At 42.4% G+C, this 27428-nt stretch overlaps 2 protein-coding genes across 6 annotated transcripts; one reads left to right on the top strand and one right to left on the bottom strand.

The window, feature by feature from the left end:
- LOC117956338 (biotinidase-like) lies at positions 1-24405 on the top strand. Of its 2 annotated transcripts, XM_034891342.1 has the most exons (9): positions 1-269; positions 2249-2398; positions 2544-2695; positions 3303-3483; positions 3570-4169; positions 4248-4516; positions 6906-6908; positions 17988-17993; positions 24394-24405. In XM_034891342.1, coding segments are annotated over exons 1-8 (1569 nt in total). In that variant the 5' UTR covers positions 1-56; the 3' UTR covers positions 17989-17993; positions 24394-24405. The 2 variants fall into 2 exon arrangements, with proteins under 2 accessions (XP_034747233.1, XP_034747234.1); XM_034891343.1 differs by lacking the exons at positions 6906-6908; positions 17988-17993; positions 24394-24405 and having other exon boundaries at positions 4248-4520.
- LOC117956324 (serine/threonine-protein phosphatase 6 regulatory ankyrin repeat subunit A) lies at positions 5677-25314 on the bottom strand. Of its 4 annotated transcripts, none has more exons than XM_034891311.1 (29): positions 25141-25305; positions 15529-15612; positions 14423-14501; positions 13248-13318; positions 12393-12593; positions 12230-12317; positions 11952-12094; positions 11643-11750; positions 11452-11556; positions 10793-10871; positions 10590-10704; positions 10307-10386; positions 10162-10225; positions 9910-9978; positions 9608-9748; positions 9419-9530; positions 9255-9281; positions 8805-8879; positions 8486-8687; positions 8232-8319; positions 7986-8103; positions 7624-7846; positions 7414-7501; positions 7229-7312; positions 6977-7125; positions 6804-6886; positions 6348-6430; positions 6165-6256; positions 5777-6075 (listed from the first exon to the last, which is right to left on the bottom strand). In XM_034891311.1, the coding sequence occupies exons 1-29, from the start codon at positions 25165-25167 to the stop codon at positions 5777-5779; spliced, it is 3177 nt and encodes a 1058-aa protein (XP_034747202.1). In that variant the 5' UTR covers positions 25168-25305. The 4 variants fall into 4 exon arrangements, with proteins under 4 accessions (XP_034747206.1, XP_034747202.1, XP_034747204.1 ...); XM_034891313.1 differs by lacking the exon at positions 25141-25305 and adding an exon at positions 18053-18208; XM_034891315.1 differs by lacking the exon at positions 9255-9281 and having other exon boundaries at positions 5677-6075.
- Positions 25315-27428: the final 2114 nt, after the last annotated feature.

The following is a 27428-nucleotide window of genomic DNA, read 5'->3' as shown; positions in this document are numbered from 1 at the left end:
CACAGCGGAGAGTGACAGCGTTAACTGCTCTCAACACTGTTGTCTGGACCGGAACAATGCTTTTGATCGTTGTCGTCAGTTTCTCTTTAATTTCGGCAGTTGTCCAGACAGAACCTGTCATGGACCCCTGGTACGTTGCTGCTGTGTATGAGCACAAGGTAATCCTGAACCCGGAGCCTGGTGTCCCCCTGTCCCGCCTCGATGCCCTGCAGCACATGCAGAAAAACCTGGATATCTACGAGGAGCAGGCAGCCCGGGCTGCTCGGCAGGTATGGGCAGCTCAGCTCAGGAGACAGTTAGAAATGTTTAGTTTTTCAGCCAAATAAATATTTCTTTTGTTTGCTTCTCACTTATACTGGACAGTATAAATAAAATGGCCCTTCCTTATTTACACTGGACAGTATAAATAAAATGGCCCTTCCTTATTTACACTGTACAGTATGAATAAAACGGCCCTTCCTTATTTACACTGGACAGTATAAATAAAATGGCCCTTCCTTATTTACACTGGACAGTATGAATAAAACGGCCCTTCCTTATTCTTGTGATAGCAGAGTAGTTATGTATATTGTTGCAAATGAGTCAGTGTTCCCAAGTAAACTCATTCATCATGCAGATGGGAAGTAACGAAGTACAAATACTTCTTTACTGTACTCAAGTAGATTTTTCAGATAATTTTACTTGACTTATTGATGAATTTATTAATTTACTTTTTGTGGCGACTTTTTACTTTTACTCCTTATATTTTATCGGTACTTTCTACTCCTTACACTTAACAAAATCGTCTCGTTACTTTAGTTTTGTACAAAACGGCTTCTTTGGGATTGTGAGTGCATGTCAGAGAATAGCGCGGGCACGCGCCTCACACCGCGAGCGGGCGCGCACGGCTCACGGAGATAAAAGGGAGAGAGAAAAGAAAAAGAGACTAGCTCTCCGAAGGATAATCAGTTGAGGTTGTGTTTGTACGTCCTTGAGAACTTATAAATTATACATAACTCGCTTAACCTATGTTGTCAGTTCATTTAAGCCTGTTGTTATTGGTCTGTAGTTCTTACACATTTAAAGTAAGCTAGCTAGTGATGTTGTTGTTTGTGTTCTTCCCCTGTTACCTAGGTTACACCTGTTACATAGGTTACACCTGGCTGTTTGCACGATTGTTGAACGCCCTTGCTCACGTTTGTATTTTAGGTGCATTATTTACATGCTACAGTTGCACTGCATAAAATAATGCAATTAATATTGGGTTTGTTGCTAGCTTGTGATTCCATGCATTGTGTTTGGTAGCCTTTACAATTTACAGTTATTTGCTTCTTTGCAGAACCACACACACACACACACACACACACACACACACACACACACACACACACACACACACACACACACACACACACACACACACACACACACACACACACACACACACACACACACACACACAGCCATAGCAGAGCTAGCCCCGCCAATGTTTGTTCTGTTGCTTGATTGTAATAAAAGCATCGACAGAGAAGTTGTCTCTGTCTGTGTTCTAACAGACAGACCTGGGGCGAAGTTGAGACCAGAATCAGCTTTAAATACAGTCCTAATCTAGTCATCATTAAGAAGTACACAAAGAATTTCACTGGAGTTATTATTGTTCGCGAATTCAATCTAATTAGACGGGACTGGACAGTACTGTGCGTTGCACTTGTATGAAGGTAATATGGTGCAAAATTTGAGAGCGCGTAGATGTGATGTGAGCACTTGTAGAACATGATTTGAGAGGTGGTAAATAAAATCTGTACTTGTTTTTTTTTCACTTCAGTGTTAGCAAACTAACCAACCAGCCTACTTATAAATAAGTACATTTGAGTTATCCTAACACTTTTAACATTCAAACTGAAACAGTGGCGGTGAGCTCCAGGTCCTGAGAGGAGAAAGGAGCTCAGCGTGTCAAAGGAAATTCCCCGGTAGTCTTAAACTATTACAGCATTATACATAAGAGAGACAGGTGCTACTTTTACCAGAGTTTTTTAACACAAGTATCTGTACTTCTACTTGAATATGGGAAGCATGCCATCTCTGGTCATCTGTCACGTGTACAACAATGACACAAGCAGTCATTGGTGATGAAGGCCTCATACACGGATGGATGTATTCCCCTGAATACTCACATAAAGAAGGACATTGAATGCCACACAGTTCATGTTGGCAAACTAGTAATGAAGCTTGTCTCATCTCTAATCTGCCCTCATCTTCTCTTGGTCAGGGGGCCCAGATCCTGGTGTTTCCAGAAGATGGTCTTCATGGTTTTAACTTCACCCGTTCGTCCATCTCTGGCTACCTAGAAACCATTCCTGACCCCCAGCAGGAGAGCTGGAACCCCTGCACAGAGCCGGGCAAATACAACAACACTGAGGTACACTATCATACTTTTTGACTAGATGTTGTTATTGAATGAGCAATCTGACAGGATACACTGACATAGAAACACCACTAGGCTGCCCTAATGCAGCACCAGTCTGTGAATATAAATCCCATTTGAGTGTGGTTGTGTTTTACAGGTTCTCCAGCGACTCAGCTGTATGGCCCGTCGTAACAACCTCTACCTGGTGGCCAACATGGCTGACCTGCAGCCCTGTCCCCTGAAAACTGACCCCTCCTCCTCCTGTCCCTCTGATGGACGCTGGCAGTTCAACACCAACGTGGTTTTCAGGTGCAGTGTAGACCTTAAAGTAAAATATTTAAAACAAATGACACCAACATACGGGGGCCAAAGTGTCATGGTAATTAAGTAATAACATCTAAGATAGGTATTACTGACACGCCTCGTAGCTATGGGGCACCCTCCAGGTGGTGCACTAAGGCATGGGGTGGGATTAGAAAGAATGCATCATAATAGGTGGGTGCATTAAAAGCTGTGGCAATGACTTATGATAATCACCACTTTCACCTCCTTTTAATCACAGAGCTGTCCCCTGTGTCATGTAGCACTGATAATTTGGGAACGGTGTACAGATCTGACGTGCATAAATGTGGCAACATCACTTTAGTTAGAAACTGCACTAAGGCCCACCAGAGAAGTGTTGATATTTACATGTTAAAAATAACCTATCATAGTGATATCTACCAAAACAGCCCAAACTTAGTTGGAACACAGAGTATTTTCATGAATTTTTCATCAGACATTACCTAAATGTTCAACCCAAGTTGGCACTTAGGGTGCAGCGTAGACCTTAAAAAAGATGTTTTAGCTGAAGTCAAGCAAGTGCACCAATAATTCATTTCCTAGTATTCCATTTACAGAATCTTCTTTCACACAGGTCAGATGGTCTGCTGGTGGCTCGTTACCATAAAAACAACCTTTATCTCTTTGAGCAGTCCTTTGACACGCCGCCCCAACCTGAGATCATAACATTTGATACACCTTTCGCTGGAAGGTTTGGCATCATGATCTGCTTTGACATCCTGTTCCACAAGCCCACAATTGCCCTGGTGGAGAAGGTAGAAAACTCAACTTAAATTTTGTACCCAAGTAAGAATTGGTCTTCGCGTTTCCTAACAGCCTTCTCGTCTTACACCCCTTTTAGGGTATACGTCAGCTGGTCTACCCAACAGCCTGGATAAACTATCTCCCCCTAATGGACTCGATCCAGTTCCAGCAGGCATTCAGCAAAGGTGCCAATGTCACCCTGCTAGCGGCCAACATTCGCTACGACCGACTGAATATGAAAGGAAGTGGTATCTACACCCCTTTTTCTGCCACCTACCACCACGCCCAGAAAGGAGACCCAGAGGAGGGCAGGCTGCTGGTGGCTAGGGTGCCAGTCTTAGACCCACTGTGGGTGGGGCCGAGTGTAACTACAGATGAGGGGGTAGTTAGGAGTGAGTCCACATCATCTAAAGCTACCGAATCTGGATTCTGTCACCAAGAGAACTGTTCTGATTCTCCCGCTCCTGAAACTGCTCCATCAGTTCCTCCCTCCTCTGCCTCCTTCATTTCATCTATAAATTACGACCCATTTACATTTATCTTCTTGAACGAGACAGAGGGCGATGTGAATGTGTGTAATGGAACCTTTTGCTGTCACCTACGGTACCGGCGGTTACAACATGGTGGCAGTAAAGAGCTCTATGCATTGGGGGCATTTGCTGGAACACACACTGTGTATGTACACATTGGCCTGCAGGTATGACTAGAAATCATTTTTGATATTTTAAAACTGCCAAACTAGACTCTCTTCACATTGATCACATCTCTGTTGCAGGTGTGTGCACTAGTCCGCTGTGCAGGTTTGGAAGCCAGTTCTTGTGGACAGGAAGTGGAAGAGGCTGAGTCTAAAATGGACTTCCTGTTGGAGGGGAAGTTCGGGACCAGATATGTGTACCCATCAGTTTTGGCTAGCAAGATGGTCCTGGAGCAGCCAGAGCATCTGGAAACAGCTGCAGATGGCAGAGTGACCATGAAACACTCAAACATGACCGGTGGCCTGGTCACTGCCTGTCTGTTTGGACGAATGTATCACCTTGACATTGAGTGACCTGGAGTAGATTTAGAGTAGATGGAGAGAGAACTTTGTTAAATACATTTTAAAACAAATGTTCTGGAGCCACATTAAAGGGAACTAGCCTGCTTCTTAAAATTATAAAGTTACAACTTCCAAGACTGTGTCTTATTTCATACACAAACTGCAATTAATCAAAAGGAAATCTCTTTATTCGTTCATTACTTAATCCATACAAACACTGAACCAGTAGCATCGATCCTCTGCCTAAAAGTAGCTTGTTCCTTAAAAGGCAAGTCACACACACACACACACACACACACACACACACACACACACACACACACACACACACACACACACACACACACACACACACACACACACACACACACACACACACACACACACACACACACACACACACACACACACACACACACACACACACACACACACACACACACACACACACACACACACACACACACACACACACACACACTAGTTACAGCATAGCAAGTTAAACGTCGAGCCGCTCAGTCGGCTGCGGTCACATGATCCATCAATCAAGTGACTGGACCAGTCTTACAGTAAATGGGTCTTACATCCACCTGTTGTCCTAAACAGCTCCCAATGATTCAGCCCACTTGGAATAAATTCATAGGATTCAATAATGACTTCCTCTCTAAGGAATTTAAAAGTGGTTCAATAACAAGGATGGAGCATCACCAAAGTGCGTGAGTGACAGCCATCAGTGTCTCTCTTCAAAGTTTGAAGAACTCTGAAAAAAAACTCAAATGTACAGTCAAAAAGAACAATAATAAATCTCTGTGTCCCATGTGATTGTCCCTCTGTCTTTTCTTTAGACAACCGTACGGAAAAAAACAGTCCTCTTTTCTCCAGTAGATACTCTTCTAGTAATATTTGAAGGAAAAACTGTGAAAAGTCTTAAAACCACTTCAGAAAGTATCAGCAAGAAAGAGGAAAAATAACATTGCTTTAAATTTAAAAATACACTGGCCATGTTACTGACCATACAGTGATAGTGTCTGAGAGAAATGTAGTGTGTATTCACCTTATTCTATATTTTTAGTATCTTATTTTACACCCCGTGGGTATGCACCATAAAGAAACAAACATGGTTTACAACAAGGGTTATTTTAAGAAGTAAAGAAGCCTGCACGCTGGCTCCTCCCTCTTTTAGTTCCTTTTCAGTGACCCATTAAGGCTCCTGAGTGGCGGGCTAGCCTGCCAGTATTGCAGGGCTCTGTTCAATAGCAGGTATGTTCTCAGTATGTCTCTGAATCTGAGTCATTCAGTTCATCGTCCCCAGTGACGGAGGACAGTGGGCGCTCTGGCCTGCAGTAGGAGGCGTGGTCAGGCCTCAGAGGGGGAGGGGTGTCAAAGGCCACACCTTTGGAGACATGGTTGTTAGTCGGGTGGTGGTTGATCACTGTCTGAGTAAGAGAATGTGCAGGCAACGCTGCTATGGTGACCATAGGGGAGGTGGGCATCATGGAGTTGAGGATGAGTGCCAGACAGTCGGCCACATCGCGGTTGGGAGCGCAGGCCAGAGCTGGAGTGTAACCTACGTACAAGAGAAGAGTGACAGAGTAAAACGAAAAGTTCACATTTGACTCTAGAAGTATGTGTGAATAGTGAGGTGTTCGCTCCAACCGTTCTCGTCCACTGCCAACACACTGGCTCCCTTCCCCAGCAGCTCCTGGACCACCACTGTCAATCCCTTCCTGGCTGCTACATGCAAGGGCCTGAAAGAAGGTGGAGGAAGGTGTTAAAAGTCTGAAGGTAGTACATTACCCCACCGCACAGCCGAGTGTGCACCCAGGTTATACTACGTACGTCTGGAGAGAAGTATTGGTGCAGTTGATGAGGTTCTTGTTGCTGAGCTTCTCCAGAATCAACAAGGCACCCGTCTCATGACCCTGGGAAGAAAAGAGAGCATTAAAGTGATTAACAGGGGAAATTGAAAATAAGTATAATTAGAGATGTCTTGCACAATAGGAAAAAACCCTTTGAATCAATATTTATAATAAGTCCATAAGGATTTATCTCATTTGTATACTTCTCACATGTGAACCCATGGTACTTACTTATTCTTTCAAACATGTAGAGGGAAAAAAAACACCTTTTAGGACATTGTGTGGAAAGCCTTTAATAAACTCACACTAGAAAGTGATTTTCAATAACAACTCAGTAATTAGTTTACTTCTCTTTGGTCAGAGATCCTTGTTAAGATCCATAATTCACCATGTCCAGTGAATATAAAAGCATTTCTGTTTCTGTTATGGTTGTTACCTTGCTGCAAGCCAGATGTAATGCTGTGTTTCTGTTTGTATCCTGTAGCGTGAAGTCTGCTTTAGCACTGCTCACCAGCATCTCTGCAACACATGAATGAAGATGGTTCCATGTCAAAGGTTTAGAAATCAAAGGCAAATATTGTATCTATGACACATAGTGTGTGTACTGACCCACGGTATTGGTTTGTCCGCTTATAGCGGCCATCATCAGTGGCGTCCTGCGTGTGTGTGTGTCGACTACGTTTGCCTGAGCTCCGTGGCTAAGCAGAAGGGAAACACACTCCACATGGTCGGAAAACGCTGCAGCGTGTAGGGGGGTCCTGCGTTGACACAAACACAGTTGACAACATACCAGCATAGCTTGTGCCCACCCTGAACAACTTTCAGAAAAACATGATATTTAAGTCTGGTTGCAGCCATCACCTGCCCTTGGAGTCAGTGGTGTTGACGATATCCGTTCCCAGGGTCTCAATCAACATCTCAGCCACTCCCTCGTTATTGCTCATACTGAAATACACAACACACAATGTCACATGCCCTCAGACCAGGTCAGATCAGTGTCTTTCTACATAAAAACATTCACTGGTACAGACAGACACATAGCTTACACAGCACAGTGCAGCGGACTGAAAGGGTTGCCCTTAATCTTCCTGAACACCTCCTGTTCTAACAACAACTCCACACAAGCATCATATCCTAAGAAAACAAAGAGAGGATAGAGGTACAAAGGGAGGAACAGATGAGAATACTGCATTGCTGTGGCTGCATACAGAGCAGACATGTACAGTATGTAAGTGAGTCCTGCTGTAAACCAGTACCGTTGTAGCAGGCCCAGTGCAGTGGTGTGTAGCCCTGGTTGTCAGTGAGGTGTGTGTGGGTGAGTGAGGAGGTGGTCGTGGCCTGCAGCAGGGCACCCAGGACACCCACACGGCCGCAAGCAGATGCCAGGTGAAGAGGGGAGCGGCCAGTGATGTCTTTGACACACACACTGGCCCCCCGCTGGAGGAGGGCCTCTATACTCTCCTCCTGGCCAGTCACTGCCTGTGTGAAAAATCAGAAAATGAAAAACAATATTAGTAATAAATATATCATAATAGAAAAGGATTAATCAAAAGTTGTAATGTCAGTAATACAATTATAAATAAGTTGTAATGTTAGTGGGTGTGTGTGAATGTCTCACCGCTCGGTGTAGTGCCGTCCTCCCCCAGCGGTCCTGATACTCTACGCTGGCCCCTTGACTGAGTAGAGAGTACACACACTCTGTGTGTCCATTTAGCACTGCCAACATCAGAGGAGTCCTGTACACAGTGTGGAAATATGACTTAAGACTCATATTATTTATTTATGAAACTAGTTAAAGTTATCTCCTCAAAAAGGATCTCAGTGAAAACCTCCAGCCTAAGCCATTTTGTCCATGCACACTCACTGTCCGTTGATGTCTTGCACGTCCACATTAATGTGTTGGTCGTTGTTGCTTATGAGCAGGCGCAGGCACTCTGGGTGGCCATTCATAGCTGCGGCAGACACACAAACGCCAGAGTATGACTTTTCTAAAGCAACAACATGCTTGCCATTTTAAAAGGCAGAGAATAAACCTCAATCATGTGATGTGAAGATGTTGCATTCACACAGATTTCTGTGGTTGTATGTGTCTGAGTATGTAACTGCATGTATGTATACCTGCAGCATGTATGGCTGTCTTCTTGTGCGTGTAGTCACAGGTCATTGGTGAGGATCCATGGTGCAACAGCATGGAGACACACTCTTGGTGACCCTTGGAGCAGGCTAGGCTGAGGGGCGTCCGGCCCTCTGGGCTGCAAACATCCACTTCCAGCATGGACGATAAGAGAACCTCTAAAGCTCCACAGTGTCCATGGTAGGCCTAAATCAATAGAAAACACATCCTTGTATGTCTAATGGTAATAAATACAGCAGCGAAAGGGAAAGCCTGTGTGTGAGAAAGACATATAAAGACAAACTGACAAATCCTTGAACTCACTGCCAGGTGGAGTGGACTGATGGGGGCTTGGCTCTCTGAGTCACCCAGGAGGCCTGTTACTGATGTCTCCATTAACTGAAATAGAGAGATGGTTCCCATATTACTATTTTCAGATCCAGGTTTAGCACTTATGGCAAGTAACTCAAATAAAGTTGCAAAGAAATGTCATGGTCACACTGCTCCATATGGTCCAAATGTATTGAAAGAGAGGTTAGGGGTACCAAGAAGAGTTTTATGTTAAAACTGTTTTTGTTGTGCACATTTTTTATATTGACCCACCAACTGTTATCTCCAATCAATTACAAGACAGAAGCTGTTTCACAGTAGTTTCATCTGTGTCAGATTATCTAACCATTATGTTCCCAATCTACCCAACAGAGGGAGCCAATAACAATTAATGACTCAATGTCAGGGCTCATTGTGTTACAGCGGATGGAATTTCTTTCTTACCACATCAAGAGGTGTCTCACTTGCCATCTGAAAGAAACAGACAAAGATGTGTGTGCTGTGGTTTTCTCTACAGTTCTAAAACCCTTAAGCACATGGAAGTGATCAGATCTTCTGACCGTCTGTAGGACATGCACGATATTTTCACTCTGTGTAGCTGTACACACCAGTTCCAGGCAGAGTGTGCGTCCGTAAGATGAGGCATAGTGCACTGCACTATAACCCTGGGCGTCTCTAACTCCCGGATCAGCATCGTTCCTCAACAGGTACTCCACACACCTGACAAAGACAAAGCCTTCATCTGACTCTGATCCTTAACTACAAATTGGATCAATTAAACACAGAGTAGAACTTACTTTCCATCAGTGTCGGCTGCAGCAGCGTAGTGCAGGGGACTGCAGCCTCTCTGGTCCAGCTCATTGATGCTTGCCCCAGAGCCCACCAAGGCAAACACACACTGGTAGTTACAGTTAGCTGATGCATAGTGTAGTGGAGTCCTGGCATGGTCAGAGAGTCAACATCAGCTATTATTTATGCCAGTGAGGACTTACTTATTCCTCTACTCTGCAAAATGTGGTCAAAGGTTTTCCTCTGACTTTGGACCATATTTTACTTATATGCCTAACACTGCTAGAATTAAATCAAATGCTTGGCTCACCTTCCAAAGTTGTCTTTCCTGTTAAAGTCCGCTCCTATGTTTAACAGCAGATTCAGACATTCCAGGTTCCTGGTTAGAGAGACCGCTTTAACAGTGATGTTTTGATGACATACCAATCTATCGTATTCAAGTGCACCAATAATATTTCAGTGCATAAGGGAGATGAAAAAAGGATGAATGCTGTAACAAAAAAAAGCTATAAAGAGGCTCAGAAATCAAACAATAAGGCAGTGAGCAGGAATGATGACTCACCCTCCAGCTGCAGCAGCATGTAGACAGGTCCTTCCAAAGTCATCAGGGGTGTCTATGTCAAACCCTGCAAAAATATGCAATCAGCATCTATTAGGATGTCAACTAGGTAATTCCAGTGACAAGAATGGCATCAGCATGAATGTACCCGACAGCAGCTTCCTGCAGCAATCGGAGAAGCCGCTGAGAGCTGCTAGGTGTAGAGGGAACATCCCATGAATACCTCTCCTAAAAATATTTAAGGCAGAGAAGGCAAGGCATCACAGAAGGGTCAGTTGTGAGAGCATGGACACATTTTTGATGACAGAAAGAAAACAAAAAGAGGTTGGAAGTATGGTTTATCCTAAGTTCGACCATCACCCCCTTATTACTTAAGTTGATTATGTTCAATGGGAAGATAAACGGATGGTTAAATGTCAATTGCTACTAACTTGGCAGTGTTGGCTCTGTGTTTGACGAGTGCTGTGATGATGAGTTCATGGCCATAGCGGGCAGAGATGTGAAGGGCAGTGTTTTGGCTCCTGTCCTCACAATCAATCTCAGCTCCTTCACACACATAAATAAAGGGTATATGTATGCATTTGCATTAAGACACTTGAGAATTAAGCAGACGGCACACTGTTGTGGCTCTCACCATTTTGAATGAGGGCCTGAGAGCAGGAGAACCTTCCATGTGTTGCTGCCATGTGGAGGGGAGTCTTACCATCCTTACTCTGGACAGATGGAGGGAGAGATAGTGGAGACAAGCAAAGAAGGACAAAGATGATGATTTTCTGTAGAGTACTGATTCTTTACTGCATATCAATACTGCAGTGCATAAAGATGTACAGTTAAGTGCCCGTCCGGTAAGCTGACTCAGCATCAGAGCCTAACGCTGTAGTGTTAGAAAGCTTAGCATGAACAGAACAGATCTTTGACCCCCTTGTGGACCACACACACACACACACACACACACACACACACACACACACACATACATACATACACACACACACACATATTCCATGAGCAGCTTGCAGCCTCAGGGAGCCACCCCCTCCACTCATCTTCATCTTCCATATGGCCTTGCATCTTGAGGCTGTGGGGACCCAATATCAGTTTCCATCACTGCTACCAAAGTGTTAACTGCTACCATTTTTTACTTTCTACTAGATACTGGGCAGCATACACATAAAAAGCTGAAGACATAGGCTCCTTTTCTTTGTGTACAAGTGATGTACACACTCAAATACCATTTCTCAGCTAAGTTTATGTGTTTGTATTAAAGAGTACGGTATCTGCATCTGGACATACTGGCATGTCGATGTGTGCTCCATGGGACAACAGCAGTTCCTGGCACAGTGCCCCCTGTCGTGAGGACGAGGCAAAGTGAAGAGCCGAAAACCCCCTCTCGTTCACCTGAAAGCAAGGTAACAAACAACACAATTAAACCCCCACACTGTCCCCACGCATTTACTATTTCGTACAAGCGGACACACACACACCTGGTTGACATTGGCTCCTGCCTCAATGAGCTCACTGACCACCACATCCTGTCCATTGTAACAGGCCAAATGGAGAGGAGTGTTGCCATAGCTGTTCACCTCGTTGACCTATGCAAGGAGAGAGAAAAAAAAACAACAATGTTTTTGCATTTTAGTAACTTCAGAAAATTATATCGCTACAATTTAAATCAGCTTTAATATTTGCAGTTGAAGATTTATCTAGGTAAAAGGCTCATGGCACATTATTTACACAACTAGGACATTGCTAGTTTATGCATATGTGTAAATGTGTGTGTCGTCTGTACTGACGTGGACCCCCAGCGTCAGCAGATAGTGCACTGTGCTGCTCATGCCACTAGAGGCGGCTGCATGGAGCGGAGTATATGCTTTTTTGTCCTTACAGTCAACCTCTGCTCCACTGGCCACCAATAACTTTACCACCTCCAGGTGACCTGAAATAGAAGAGGGAGGGGAGGAAATGATATTGATGAAATCCAAATTCAACTTAAGTCAGGGCATGTTTATTTAGTCATGTGCTATTTATGGAAGTGACAACTAGGGAGACACAGAGCATTCAACAGTCTCACCCATATAGGCTGCCCAGTGGATGGCTCTCCTGTCCTTCTTGTCAAATGCATTAATGTTGGCTCCTCTGGACAGCAGCAACTTCACCATCTATCACACAAAAGCAAATTAACACGATGCTGACATGTATGTGAGTGTCCTTGCGTGTGTCTAAAAGACACCCACTTCTACATGTCCACTGAAGGCGGCGTGGTGCAAGGCAGTGCGTCCGGCCCGGTCAGACACGTTGATGTTGCTAAGCAGCGGGACCAAAGCCTCAGCACAGCGTACTGCCTTGTTGCTAGCTGCAACATGGAGCGGCGTCTGCCAGTTCTTGTCACGGGCGTTAACATCTGCACTGTGCTTCAGCAACACTGCCACTGCGTCCTGGACAAAGAGTGAGAAAGTTCAGAATCTGCCAACAGAGGCTCTATTTCTAATTTGCCTCAGTCTAATAACAAAGTACACACCGATGTGCACAGATAGCTATGAGTGGGTGGTTTGAAAAGTAGTTGCTATTCTTAGGGAGCTTCATACTGCACTGAGGAGGAGAAACAACGTAAGGGGCTGTCTTAGTACGTAAGAGGCTGTCTTAATGTGGCCAAGTTTGGGCATGTTGCCCAGCCAGGACCAAATAAAATAGGTAAAGAGATTTTGAAAGGTTAATCACATATCATGTCGCTTTACCTTTTACGGACAAATCTGTAACATCCGTGAACATCTTGGTAGCAATACCTTTCTACATCTCATGCCAGTAAAGTAACTACAAGATATCCTTTCTGGTAAGCGTGTTGCTGCACTAACCTGTGTTTTCTGCCCCCCACAGGAGTTGCACTGTAATGAAATTAGTCTGCATTTTGTTGCATTGCTATTTTCAGTGGAAAAGCTCCCTTAGTAGGGTTGCATTTGTGTTATCACACAGGGGATTATCAAAAGGTATAAAAAGTTACAACCTAATTGTGAGACTCATCGAGATCGGCACGTCAATACAGTGGAGTCACGCCTGTACACATTAGCACGTGTGTTTGTGTAACATGTTACCTCACTACAAGAGGCGACAGCTCGATGAAGAGGAGTCAACCACTTGTTGTCTTTGGCATTAACTCTGGCTCCTTGAATGAGAGAAGGAGAGTGAGGGAGAGAGTGAGTAAGAGACGTCAGAGATAAGTCAACGGTGGCAGACACAGTAAAGACAGACACAGTGGAAAACCTGTAATAAATGTCTGATCATTGAAAGATGATCTTTCTAATTATTGATAGAAAGAGTGTGAAGAGTAAAAATCTTAAAAATAAACTAATAGTCGAGAAGGCTACCATGCCTTATGGGAAGGAGTTGTTGGGAGCTAAGAGTGCACTGTTGGGAGAAGATGGCCTTCAGATCTGCTAGATATCTTGTAAGGTTTAGGCAATACAACTACTCGCTTAGGTTTAGCAAAATATCATGGTTTGGGTTTAAAAAGGCCCTTTCTGGCATAAAGGCCGAGAAGGCTAACTCCTCCCATGTGCCAACTGTGCCTGGAAGATATACAATTCTCATGATCCTCTGTGGACAAGCTTGAAGGTTAAAATAGACCTAAAGCTGCACCTGTTGCTTGCCCTTCAAATTATTGAGAAACAGTGAACACAAACACACGCACGCACACACCTTCCACACTACGCTTGTGTTAGGGTTGGCCCCACTTCTTAACGTGCTCAGCTGACTTCACAGAAAGTGAAGCCGTCATAGACCCTATCAGGTGATTGATAAATAACAAGTCACCAAGAGAGGGTGACAGCCACTGAGCAGTGAGCAGACACACAGGCGTAGAAACTACTGAGGGAGCAACATGTGGGGAAGAGAAAGATGAAAAACAAGCAGTGGCTATTGGAAAGTGAAGGAAAGTATGGCATGATTTTTGGTATTACGACTCAAATCTTGTTTTTCTTGAAACAACTTGAAAAACGGACAATACATTTGTTTCCAATTTAGTTTGACCTGTTTAATGATTTATGAAGGAATGTTTAAATATGCAAAGGAATTAATAAACATGGGACAAATTTATCAGAGCTAATACACACAGATGAAAAATATGAGCGGATGGATGTATACAGGAATGGTTGCCAACAGCCAGTGTGGATGGATGAGTAAGCTTTCAAGTAGAATTGATACCAAAGGTGGATTAGCTGTAAATTAAATGTAACGGATGGCTAAACAGATTGACGGCTGTGTTTATTACCTGAGAGAATGAGCAGTTCAATGATCTCAGCGTCTCCCAAGTAGGCTGCAGCATGCAGAGGCGTCCTCTTCTCGTTGTCCTGACAGGAGATCCCAAAACACAGAAAAACAACAGTTTAAGTATGTTTATTATTCCTCTTTTTTCAAACACATGCTCCCCACATAAACACACATCATGATGGGGTGAAGGCATAAATAACATGCCCCAAACAAAATCTATAGATCTCACACTATTGCAGACCACAAGAAACATGAGAATAGAGCCACAAGGAGACAAATGTCTATCATGTGTTCCTCACTTCGCTCTCACTTCAATACACCCTGCTGCCGCACCCCCATCTCTCTCTCTTTCAGTGTAGTAGCGAGCAATCAACAGAGTGGGGCTATAAACAAATGTCATGTGACAGCAATGGGCCTGGGCCAGTGTTGCTGACTCCAAAAGACTCAGACCCAGTGTGATGACCCCAGCACTATAACCCCCACACAGACAGAGGAAAAAACAAAGAGTGTGAAAACACAATGTGGTGTAAACTGAGGAAATATATTCAGAAAGACTAGGGATGAAGAGGAAAAGCGATGGGAGAAAAAAGGGATGAGTATCAAGTAAAGGTTATGTCCTTCAACCATAGATGAGTGGAAGCGTCAGGAACAGTTCATGTGTCCTGCCCTGATTGACAGCTATATGAGACGGGGAAGCTGCCAGAAGGCACTCTGAGTCAGTCAATCGATCAATTGTAGCCAATTGGCTTACTGCTGCTCTCCTCGGTGTTTTTTTTTTATGTCATGTTGTATATGTGAAGCTACAGTTTGAAAGCCAAACGCACACCCACACAGACTTTGTTGCGTTCAGTAGTCTTATGACGTGGGGGATAAAACTGTTGTGGAACATGGCTATTCTGCATTTGAAGCTGCTGAACAGAGGGCAGCAGGGAGAACAGTACCTGGTTGGGGTGGGAAGGGTCCTTAGTGATTGATTGATTGATTCTCTCACACACACCCACACACACACACACACACACACACACACACACACACACACACACACACACAGAGAGAGAGAGAAAGAAAGAAAGAGAAGGAAAATAGACAAGAACAAGTGTGATTTACCTGAATGTTGACATCCTCTTTTTTGAATATGAGAGAGCGAACTTCATCTGGGTCCACGTTGAAGATGGCTCTTAACAGAGACGGCTACAGAGACAAGGAAAGAACCAGGAAATGCTGATGTACACTACTACATACTCGATTTGCAAGGCCGTCAATTTCTATGCTGACAACTGTGTTATCAGTGAGAGTTACAAATGGGAGGTCTCACACACAGACACTATAATCCTGAGCTGGGAGAGGGCCATAGGTCCCAAATAACAGCAGATCATCGATTTGTTTATGACTGTATCAGCTGCAGCATACATCACAGACACACACACACACACACACACACACACACACACACACACAATTACGTAAATGTTCGAGTTGGTGAGGGGTTAAAGCTGTGCCCTCTTGATAAGTAGCGTGAGCAGGGGCGTAGCACAGAATTCTGGGCCCTGTAGAAAGGCATTCTTTATGGGCCCCTCCCTGCATCCACAGCTATTCATTCTATCTTTTTGGGCCATCCTCACACAAGGGCCCTGGGTACTTTGTCCCATTTCCACCCCCAGTCTGACACCCCTGAGCCCGAGGCCAGCTGATAAGAATGTAAATAGCAGTGTTAAAGACAAGTGGAACAATTTTAAGAAGTTATACAAAGTATGAATTTTCTTTCCCATGAAGAGGAAGCTGCAAATGAGAGATACATCAACACACTTAGAACCCCTCTATAATACTGTTCTCACTGCAGTTCCATGGATACGTCTGATGCGTGCAGGAAGCACAAGCATGTGCTTACATAGTGTCTGACACTGAGTTGGATTTTTAAACAGTGTTGCTCAGCAATCATCATAAACAAGTAGGGGTGGGAATCACCAGAGGCCCCATGATGCAATATCATCCAGATACGTATGTCACCATACGATAGTGTTGCGATTTTTAAATACATTACAATATTCTGCGATATACTGCAATTTATTACCTTTTTTCCAACTTCAAATATTTCCCAAATTTCAAATTATGTCCCAAAAAGGAATCTTTGTCTACATGTGTTCTATCTAAAAAGATTGATTTCTTAGTTAGTTCATCTCACTTCAATTGTATTGCTGCAAAAATGGGATTGTCAAGCAGACAAACTGACCAACACATATATAATAATAGATTGATACTTGACATCTGTGTATTAATACAGCATTGCCACGGAAAATATAAACAAGGTAATAGTGGGCAACAAAAGTGCACGAGTACCTTGGTAATGCCAGTTTAAAGCTATAGTGCGTACTTTCTGCCGCCCACATGAGGATAATGACAACAAAACTGTGATAAGCTTTCCATGACTGCGCACCACTCTAAACCTTGATGGTAAGAAATCAAAGTGAAACTAATTTATATACAATTGAACAATTTGGGGCTTCAATTTTGTATTTTTCCCACATCATCTTTGTTGCGTTTTTAGTGTTACATTATAGATATTGCTGCACAACCATATCTAGCTAGTGACTGTGATCATTATTATAAATTTGTCACTAAGATCTGAGCAACAAAGTGACTTTCTTTGACGATAAAACTACTCTCACTTGACTTTGTTATATTATCATTATAGCAAACTGTTTCCTTGTTTTAATACGGCAGGAGCAATAATTAGTCTTAGAATTTGAACTGAGCCATAACATTGCCGATGTACACACTTTACTTTGCGCTGCGTCACAATGGAAAATGCACAAACAAAATTGACATGATGTTGATTTATAGGAGTTCTGGAGAGGCATCCAATTGCAAAGCTTTTTTTAATAACTGGATATATTACAAAAAAATAAATGGCAATATAAAGTAATTAAGTACTGTGGTTGCCAATAATAACATTTAGTCCCCAGCGAACCTTTACACCTTTTCATTCAGCAAAGTTATACTACAAGTATTTTGATGTGTATTTGCTGCTTACTCTCAGCCTTTCAGTTTTCCCCATCCCTCCCTCTCTTAATTAGTCCAACTAAAAATAAGTGGGGCTGTCGGGCATCTGTCTCATGCTTACTACACTGAAACTATGTCAGAGATCAGAGAAGGTAGAGAACAAAACCCTGTCATCAGAGTTGGCCTTTCCTCTCTGGCTTTCCCCACTACTCAGTGTAAACTTCAAAGCTTTCATAGGATGAAAAGACTTTCTGTAACCATGTTTCAATGCTAGGCTTGCCCTTTATACAGCCAACACTGGAGACTACAAAGACTTGGGCCTTGCTTAAAATCTATACAAACCAGCAGTCATCTCACATGCCAGGCTAAATTGGTGATTGTATTTCGTTCTATATTTGGCACAGGATGACAAGTGTTGGCAGTGCATTGTGTTTTTATGCAATGGTACGTGTAACTATGCATTTAAGCACAGGTTTGAACTTTAGGCCAGGTATGAGAAATGCACTGATCTGTTCAAAACCCCGGTGATTCACATTAAACAGTATATACACCTTAAACATGGCAAGACTGCTGTTGAATCAGCATACTCTAAATTAGTCAATGAAGAACCAAACAGAAGGACCCATCTCACCTTGTCCTCCTGAGTGGAAGCCCTTCGAGAGGTATGATGGGATTTGTGGTCTGGGTGGGATTTGGGCTGAGGAGGTGTTGGAGAAGAGGAGGGCTCATCCTCCTCCACCTCCTCAAGCACCACGATACAAACACGACTAGCCCGCTCTGACCGCATCAGGAAGAAACACTCACACACCCCAACACAATCACTCACTTACACACTCTCGTTCACACACATACACATAAATACACAATGTACCCTCATCCATCTGCGCAATTCAGGAGCACAAAGGTCAGCAATAAATCCCACACGCAGAGTAACTTCCTCATAAACAAACACTGCACATCTTCACGTTAAATCCAATGTGAAATCCAGCTCTGTCCTCTATCTGTCGGCGTTGCTTTGCTGCATGTCTCGTTTCTCCTCTCCTCCTATCTTTAGCCAACACTCGCACTCTCTGTGAGCAGCAGCAGCAGAGACAGCAGGGAATTCCTCTGCGTAATGGTGGTGGTAAGCGGCATGCGGCAGAATGAGCTTGGGCTGCCTAGCAGCGCACAGGAAGCTACATATCCTCACTGCTGTGCTGCAGCCAGGAACACACACATCAGATGCAAACACACACATACAGACCCTGTGATTAGCGTGGACGGGGGCCGCAGAAGCCAATGCATGAGTGGGCATGCGTCGCCCGTTTCAGGCAGACTGCTGAAGCCAGCTCTTTCAAAAGAAGAGACAGAGAGATGGAGAGGAGGGGGAAGGGAGGGAGGGAGAGAGAGAGAGAGAGAGAGAGAGAGAGAGAGAGAGAGAAAGGGAGGGGAGTAGGAAAAGAAAAGGAGAGAGGGATGGAAAAATTGTAGGCAGGTACCTAGAGCACTACAAAACACAAAGAAATCTGAAAATGAATAGAGCAAAGAACAAAGGGGTGGCTAGGGAAGGCAGGGGGTGCAAACTGGTTACCAAAAGTTAACTAAGAAACAAAATGCAAAATACAAAATACAGAATGTAAAGGGCCACAGATTAAGAGGGAGCTACACACAGAAAATAAAAAAAAGAGTGGAAAAGAATGGTAAGATAAGATAGAGATACTGGACAGAAGGACAGTTAGAGCCCACATTTGATGTCTGTGTGTTATCAGGTCACTTGCTAGACAGTACCAATCCATTTCCCTGTGAGTTATTTACAGTGTAATAACAAAAGTGTAAGTGGAGTGATGATGCTACAGTAGAGAATGATGATGCAGCACTTTTGAGTCTTTATTGAAAGCCCTGCTACCTTCAGCAACAAGAGCATTATTTGTTGAAAGCTGCAATACGGTTTGGTTAGCTGAATGTTTAGTACTGTATTGTGATTTTCTAATCCTTGTTTCGTGGATTGACTGCTCGTCCACTTAACAAAGCTTTGATCTTTAGTATTGTACATTAAAGTAATGGTGTGAAGCACTGAGGATATTCTTCTAAATGATCAAGCTTGAGGCAATCTAAAAAGCTGTAATTCATGCAGCACGGTAAAAACAAAACCATGTTCACTACAATGTTGTTTTGTTAAATAAGATTTTAGGGGGCTGCATACTCATAAATAGAAGTGGCATTTCCTTTCAAGTGTGAGAAAAGAAAACTGATACCAGATCTGTGTTTGTGTGTTCCAGTTTCAAAAGTCCCCATCTCCTCATTATGAAACTGGAACAAACTGGCTTTGCCAGAAAATGTGAGGGTAGCTAACAAGACCAGTCTGTACGTGCGTGACAGTGTGTGTGTGTGTGTGTGTGTATCTTAGTCTCCTTCATATTCAACACAACTCCTAAAAAGAGCAATCTTGCCAAGCCACATAACCCCATTAACTTGGAGGGAGGGACGATGCAAGAGAGGGCGAATAAGAGAGAGCGATTAAGTTGGATGGAGCCTATGAAGCCCTACATTTTGAGTCTAATAGACCTACCATTTATAAACTTAATACAAAACACAGTCTTACAATCGTTCTGCTTCTAAATCCACTGAATTGACATTACAGATTTTGCTCAAAAGGCACAAACAAAGAATGATGATTGGGAATTAAAGACATACGTAAAACAACCAATATTTTGTCTACCCTTCTTGCTTGCACTGCAGATACTCTCAGGAACGTAGCCCAAAGATGTTTATAGAGCAGACTTGTTATATGAACCTTTGTGTGAAGTGTGTGCATTTATTTGTATTTAAAGTTGTTATCAGGACTCAAGCGCATGGGCAAGCAAGGCAAGCATGTGAAAAAGGTAGAAATCCTTTTACATACAGAACAGAGCGATTAACGCAAACTGAGCATTCCTAAACACAAACAGCAAGACTGTCTGACAACAAAAACGGAAAAATCTGTTTTGTGATGTGCTTTCAAAAGGCCGTCATGGCTCAAATGTCTGCTCAATCAATGCTGAGCTGCTGCTGCTCCTTCAGGAGTTGGACACTCACCGCAACAACAAGAGGATGCAGGCCAATAAGATCACAAATACCCACAAATAACCCAATACAACTACTGAACTTTAATTAATGTGAGACAAAGTGTGCGTGTGTACGTGAAAAGTATGCAGCTTGCACTGACCTCTGGTCTGACCATGCGCCAGGATGCACTGTGTGTAATATAACCCGAGTCCAGAAACACAAAAGGCGTGTATGTGCTGGGACACATGAATCCACATTGACAGCAGCAGTGACGATGCTAATATCCAGAGATTTTAAAGCTTTTAAAACCAAAGAGAGGGAGATCTGTACTAAGGCTTAGTTGCCCTGGCATTAGACATGGTACGCACACCACAGCATGCTATCCATTGAACGCACTGACTGAATGCCAAACAGAGGATAAGCCATTAACATGACATAGTTCTGAACTGATTAGTAAAGTTTGAATGGACAAAAACTCCACACTAATTTGAAATCATAGTGATATTGACGTCAGACTGGGAAAAAGTATTTTGTCTTTAGTAGGGCTGGGCGATATGGGGAAAATCAAATATCACAATATTTTTGACCAAATATCTCAAAATCAATACCGCAACAATATTGTAGTGTTGACTGTTGGTGCTTTCACAAAATATGTACACAATGAGATTTTGGATAAATAATCATCAGTAATGTAGCTATATGACTAAGTGGGTAAAGGCAAATAATAGAACAGATTGCAAAACTGTTGTTCAGTAAAGTTGTTCAGAAAATGACAACTTTACTGTATTGCAGCCTTTAAAACCAGGAAAAGACAACACTTGGGCCATATTGCGATATCCAAAATTGAAGCCAATATTTAGTGTCATATCATCATATTGATATATTGTCCAGCTCTAGTCTTTGGTCATATCTAAATAATGTATATATTATTCTGTAGTCTATTTAATAAAAGCTATTGTTTGGAATTTGTTCCTACATAACATTTTTAAATCCAAGTTGGTAGGGTCTCTTGTATTGCTCAAGACCTTCTGCTTTTATTGAGTGTGTTCTGTTTAATGCCTTCAGCAGCTCTCTCTTCAGGCAGGACCATAGCCTGGTTAGCACACGCTGCACGCTCCAAAGCTACAGGATGCCCTCTAGAGGACAAACACAAGCCATTGCAAAATATGACACTCCTGTCCCTCTGAGGAGGACTATTTTTGTCCCTTTGTCTAGTTCTCTGTCAGCAAGCACTACAAAGAACAATGGAGAATAGGGGGGGGGGATCTACTCACTCATACACACTCTTCCGTTCTTCGCGTGACTGTCTGGAAGACTTGTCAGAGTGGGACAGGCCTGGGCTGCACCATCATTGACCCACTTTGACTGAAGTACATATATTTACCGAGTCCACACTTACTACAACCAACTACTATGTATTGAACCAACGCATTGCTTAAAAGGCCTGCACGATTCAGGAAAAAACGTTATCACAATTCTCTGCCACAATCTTTTTGAACATGACAAAACAAATTGGCAGTATAGATTTCTTTTGGCCCCTATAGCACATTGTGCATCACCACAAGCCTGCAGACCTAGAGACTTCAATGAGGAGAAGGGAGAGCATTGCAGCACTCGGGAGTGCTTTAAAACCTATTTCATACAGTCTATGTTTAAAACTCACAGAAGAAAGTAGTAGCAACGGTGATGCAGTCGGCTCATAAAATTAAATGAGAATCAAAGTGATAAAAAAAAAAAATCTAAGTTATTTAAAAATTAAATTGGTGACAGGATGAATCGAGATCACGATATAACAATTAATCGTGCAGGCTTATTGCCTTATACTATAAGGCAATAAGCATCTATAAGGCTTATAGGATCTATAAGATTTCTATTTCTAAACACCATAATTACTTATTATATTCATTGATGTAAATATTTCGTGTAAAATGAAATGAACTATGCAGAAAAAGTAAGGAAATTTGTTGTTGAATTTTGTTAGTTTTTTTTTTTTTTTCTCTGCCTCATCTGTGTTCTGACTTACAGCCTCTTGTCTTATAAAAACAACCGGCGATGGCGTTGCTTTTTCATTTATTAACATGTCACAGCATGCTCTACGCTTGAGGCTAAGATTGTGTGTAACTGGTGTAGTGTGTTTAAACTGCAAAGTACCGGCACTTTCTGCAAACTTTGTGTTCCCCGCAATTCTGGGGTATCATCTGCAACATTTGCAGTTCACGGAGTTTGTCTCCTTACAGTACCTCAACCAGTAGAATTCTAGCTTTCCAAAAATGGTGGGTTGGCTTGCTCATTGTTCAGACGCACGTAGCAGGTTGTGATATCTGTCTCCTTCGTGCTCGATTACCTCCAGGACCCTCCCCCTCCACACATTAGCCACTTACAGTGGCCATTCCCTATCCTTCTCACACTCAGTAGTCCACCACAGATTGCGGATTCATTGAACATGAACAAAAAAGGTGAAAAAAAGGGGGGAAATTTGCTATTCCCACATACGCGACTGGTTGTAAAATTCAGTTGCACACTCTAAAATTGTGGTTGCAAAATGCAACCATTTGGTCGCAGTCTCTGGCCCTGCGTGCCTTTGAATCTGAACATGCGGAGGATTGTTATGTTCAGCAATAAATCCAGATTCTTCTCCGGCATATGGAGAACACTTTGCTGATTGCTGCACTGATAGAGAAACAACTTTTGGTGGAAAGAGTGCGATGGTGTGGGGCGGCAACTCCCTAACTGGAAAAATGAGGTTTGTCATCATTGGAGGCAATCTGAATGCAGAGAGATAGAGATGAAATTCTACAACCATTAGCCAGCACTTATCTCCACAGTCTGGGACTAAACTCAATCCTCTATCCTCCAGGATGACCACGCTCATCCCCACAGAGCGGGGTTTATCAGAGACAACCTCCAGAATTTGGGAGTGGAGAGGATGGAATGGCCTGCCAGCAGTTCTGACTTTAAACCCATTGAACACTTGTGGCACCCGCTTCGGCGTGCTGTTTGTGCCAGAGAGACCAACCACATTGGCTGACTTGCGACAAATACAGCTTGAAGAATGGGACGCCATCCCACAGCAGTGTGGCACCAGCGAGAGGAGGAGGTGCCAGGCTGTTTGTTAAATGAACAAATTGTGAAATTGCCCATATGTCTTGTTAATTCAGACTTCAATCACCCAATCCACAGTCAAAGAAAAGCTGTTAGGCATTGTAAGAGAAGATTTGGCAAATTCTTCATGGGTGAAACCCACATACTCAGCTCTGCTGCTCATTACACGTGTAACACATTTTACAAATGTGGTACCATTTATAAGGGAAATAATCAGGCTTTCCAATGGTATAATATTGTTTTGCCAAAAAGCATTGTTACAACAAACAAATAATCGACCAAAAATGTCCTTACTTTTTGTGCGTTTTTTAAATGATGTCCAATGGCAATCACAGAATTACCAGAGCCCAAACATAATGCATGTGTTGCATTGTCTGACTGTCACTTGTCTGACTGTCACAAAACAATTGCACTCAATTTACAATGGAGAAAAGACAGTAAAATATGTTTAAAAAGCTGTATTCAAGAAATATTTGGAATGGTTTATACTTCTACATCTGCTAATTTAATATTTTTCGTAATGAATTACCTCCCTATCTTTCAAGCACATAAATACTGCACACAACCAAACTATCTGGTTAACTAACAAAAGAACGCGTGTGACTAAAACAGCAATGTTTAAATCCACTATTTGGAACTGCCTGTGTCCATTACACCTGTGAATCACTGCCTTTAAGTCCCAGCAGGGTTCATAACAACTGATTTAAGCTTGTGGAAAGTGTCTAATTCATGACCACAGCTGGAGACTTTAGAACAGCACCCCCTGCTATTTTTAGTCTGACAGCCTTTCTTATCTCCAGCAACAGGTGACTGCCCACAGCTGCCTCGGAGAAAACGCAGAGGGAGTTGAAACAGACAACTGACAAAGCAAGATTCCTAGGTAGAAAACCAGCCTGCTGCCAGTTATTTTGAACTATGCAATCCAATTCAAGATTAAACCTTTCACCAACTTTTGGGAAATAACTTTGCAATGGGTTGCCGTAATACGTGTCTTGCATGAGTTCTAGTTGCTAGCTAGCTAACTAGCTAGCATTAGAGCAGGGGAGTTAGCCACCCTGTTAACCTTGTCCAGCTGTGTTCCCCAGTCTATCACCACTAGAAACAGCAACAGTCCAAAACACCATCGAAGAAAATTGACTGACACAGAGCAGCGTTGACACAAGTTATATTAAATTAATATTAACAGTCTACGGTTAACATTTTTTCTAAGTTCACGTAGCTAGCATTAAGGCAACAGGTGACATGACGTTAGTTACTTTAACTGGTTTTCTGTTTATGGTTAATGTTACCGCTAGCTATCTAGTTAGCTAACATGTCAAATGTCAGTTGACTATCGATCGCAAACCTATGCAACATTAGCTTAGCCATTAACTAGCTAGACCTTTATTGTTAAATTTAATTTACCACCATGACTAAACGAAGCTGTTGACTGTTAGTAAAGTTAAGCTGAAATGCACAGTCAACATGCCATGGTGTACAGGAACGATAATTTACACGTAAACACTCGTTCAAACAAACAAGCGTTAATCAGTTTGACAAAAAGTGACACAGACGACTTAAGATAACGTTATATGTATAGTTTGATAAGGTTACCTGGTCTTGTATCTTCAAAACAGCCATATTCCCTGTGTGAAGCCAAAAGGAGGCAGTATCTCGCCCGGGAGTTAACGTTGCTGTAACGCTAGATAAACCGGGGGAAACTGAATGAGGGCAGTATGGAAGCCCATTTCCGCCAAAGTGATTGAAAGTAATGATCCTGGAAGTCATAATGATGAAAAGCCCTTTTAATAGATTAATAGAAAATAATAAGATAGCGACTTAAAGCAATGAATTAGCTAATCTTAAAAGAATAAGTAACACAAACAAACAAAATAATCCCAATATGATCCCCGATTAAATTGATTAAATCAACACGGATATTCGCTCTGCCTTGGTGTAGAGTAAATATGAGGTAGTATCTCAAAATAATTAAACATTTGCAAGTCATTTTGCGAGGATCATCATTAATGGTACCAGCTTAGCTGCAGGCACCAATGCTTCTTTCTCTCATCAATATGGCGGAAATAACAACTATTCCTGCTTTGTAACATTATCTTTCTTTTATTACATCCATCCACGCTTTGTACCTGCAGGAACTCCCAGTCGGAAAATCAAGCAGTGTCTGGGCTAACATCTGGACAGGCAAAAAGCACAATCATTTTCATGTTACGTCCGGATGACTTCCATTTCCAGCGCTACTTGAGGTCTAGATTTAGCTGTTTTGTAATTGCAAAAAACAAAAACAAAAAAAATAACTGATACATCATGCCAATTGTAATTTATGCTTTGCCTGATATGTCCGCCATAAGACAGTAAATGTTTAAAAATGCTTGTGTTCTACATCTACATGGCATATGCATGCTACGTCAGGACGTCAATTCAACGTCAGGACATTAGGAGAATTTATACAGGTGTCTTTGCATTGACTTTGTAATCGCCCCACCAAATTTGGGCAAAAACTCCTTGGTGTTAACATATCATTACAGGATCTTTTGTTCCCCATCACTTTAGGGAAAAATGGGCTTCCATAAAACATAAACTCTCTGGACCGGAGTCAAACAGTGCAGCCCCCCCCCCCTTCCTTCCTGCTGTGGACAGACCATCATGGGACAGACATGACAAAACGGGAAAGTTGGGACAGTCAACAAACTGCAACCAGCATAATCACAGGAAACACTACAGACAGGTCATAATTGGATGAAGGGACAATCCATTCAAAAGCATTAAGGACAAATTCTCAACATTTTCATTGACATTTAACCACTAATGCCTTGACTTATAATGTGTCTGCTGTTCTTTACTGTAACTTCACCATATTTCTATTTCCCATAACCTACATTGCAGTTGTGCTTTAAGAAAAGAAAACAGATTCACACTTGAGTGGCCAGAAACATACTCACTCACAATTCTTCACTTTTTGACTTTGTTTTGGCATTTGGTTTTCCAATAAATATTGGTATTATTGATGTGGAAAAGTGCAAACCAAAGGGGAACATTACATACCCAGAGTTACAGAGATGCATTTTCTGTTTTTATGTTGTAATGATAAAGGCTTGTTGTACAATATTTGATTATTGGAGTAACAAAAAGATAAATCATTCCCTGAACTTAAACAACAACCAGGATTTTGTCACATGTACAGTAGGTCGTGATGTCACATCAGTTGATTTAAAAATCTATTTGGTGCTGTTGTGGCTGTATCCACCTAAAAAACAAAGAAACCTCTCACTTCCAAACAGATGATTTACTGTATGAATACACACAGAGATTAAATTTGACTTACAATTTTTTATTTTATAGAACAAAATTGTAGCACAATATACAAATAACAACAGCATACTTCACAGCAGTGGGACTGAATTATTTGTCCCAGAAGTACAATACTTTTTTTTTTTTTAAACATCTTTTTATGGAATTTTCAAAATATTCTTGGTATACATAAAATCACCATATAATAAACAAAATATAAAACCGCTCTCCCCTTTCCCAATCCTCTGGTCTCTCCTTCTCATCCTCTCTATCTGTCCCACCACCCATTCCCACTCCAGCAAGCTACAACCGTCCACATCTGACTATAATGAAAACAATGGCTATTACTCGGCATTTAAGACATCTGTAGGATTTCACCCATCTGTGGTTTTTAAGTTAATGACATGGCATTTAGACCTGTGAAATCTCCCATGCTGTTTTAGAAGGGACATATTACAAAATACTTTCCAACATATACCACATTTGTTTCTCTTGTGCTGGATTAAACTGTCTGTAGACTCTTAATGTTTTCCACAGATGCGACAAACATGGATTGTATCCACTGCATGTGTTTGTGCGTGTGTCCTCAGTGT

The sequence above is a fragment of the Etheostoma cragini genome, chromosome 14, assembly GCF_013103735.1.
Source record: "Etheostoma cragini isolate CJK2018 chromosome 14, CSU_Ecrag_1.0, whole genome shotgun sequence".
NCBI classification, from domain to species: Eukaryota; Metazoa; Chordata; class Actinopteri; order Perciformes; family Percidae; genus Etheostoma; species Etheostoma cragini.
Note: the sequence above shows the minus strand (reverse complement) of the source record. Positions and strands in the feature narration are given on the sequence as shown.

What these genes read in the sequence shown, in the direction of transcription:
- LOC117956338 (XM_034891342.1), top strand. Translation starts at nt 57, where the DNA reads ATGCTTTTGATCGTTGTCGTCAGTTTCTCTTTAATTTCGGCAGTTGTC. An exon ending in CAGCCCGGGCTGCTCGGCAG is followed by an intron (nt 270 to 2,248) that starts GTATGGGCAGCT and finishes TCTCTTGGTCAG; the next exon opens with GGGGCCCAGATCCTGGTGTT. An exon ending in GCAAATACAACAACACTGAG is followed by an intron (nt 2,399 to 2,543) that starts GTACACTATCAT and finishes TGTGTTTTACAG; the next exon opens with GTTCTCCAGCGACTCAGCTG.
- LOC117956324 (XM_034891313.1), bottom strand. Translation starts at nt 18,208, where the DNA reads ATGCGGTCAGAGCGGGCTAGTCGTGTTTGTATCGTGGTGCTTGAGGAG. An exon ending in CTTCCACTCAGGAGGACAAG is followed by an intron (nt 15,613 to 18,052) that starts GTGAGATGGGTC and finishes TTGTCTCTGTAG; the next exon opens with CCGTCTCTGTTAAGAGCCAT. An exon ending in CCACTGGGCAGCCTATATGG is followed by an intron (nt 12,095 to 12,229) that starts GTGAGACTGTTG and finishes CTTCTATTTCAG; the next exon opens with GTCACCTGGAGGTGGTAAAG.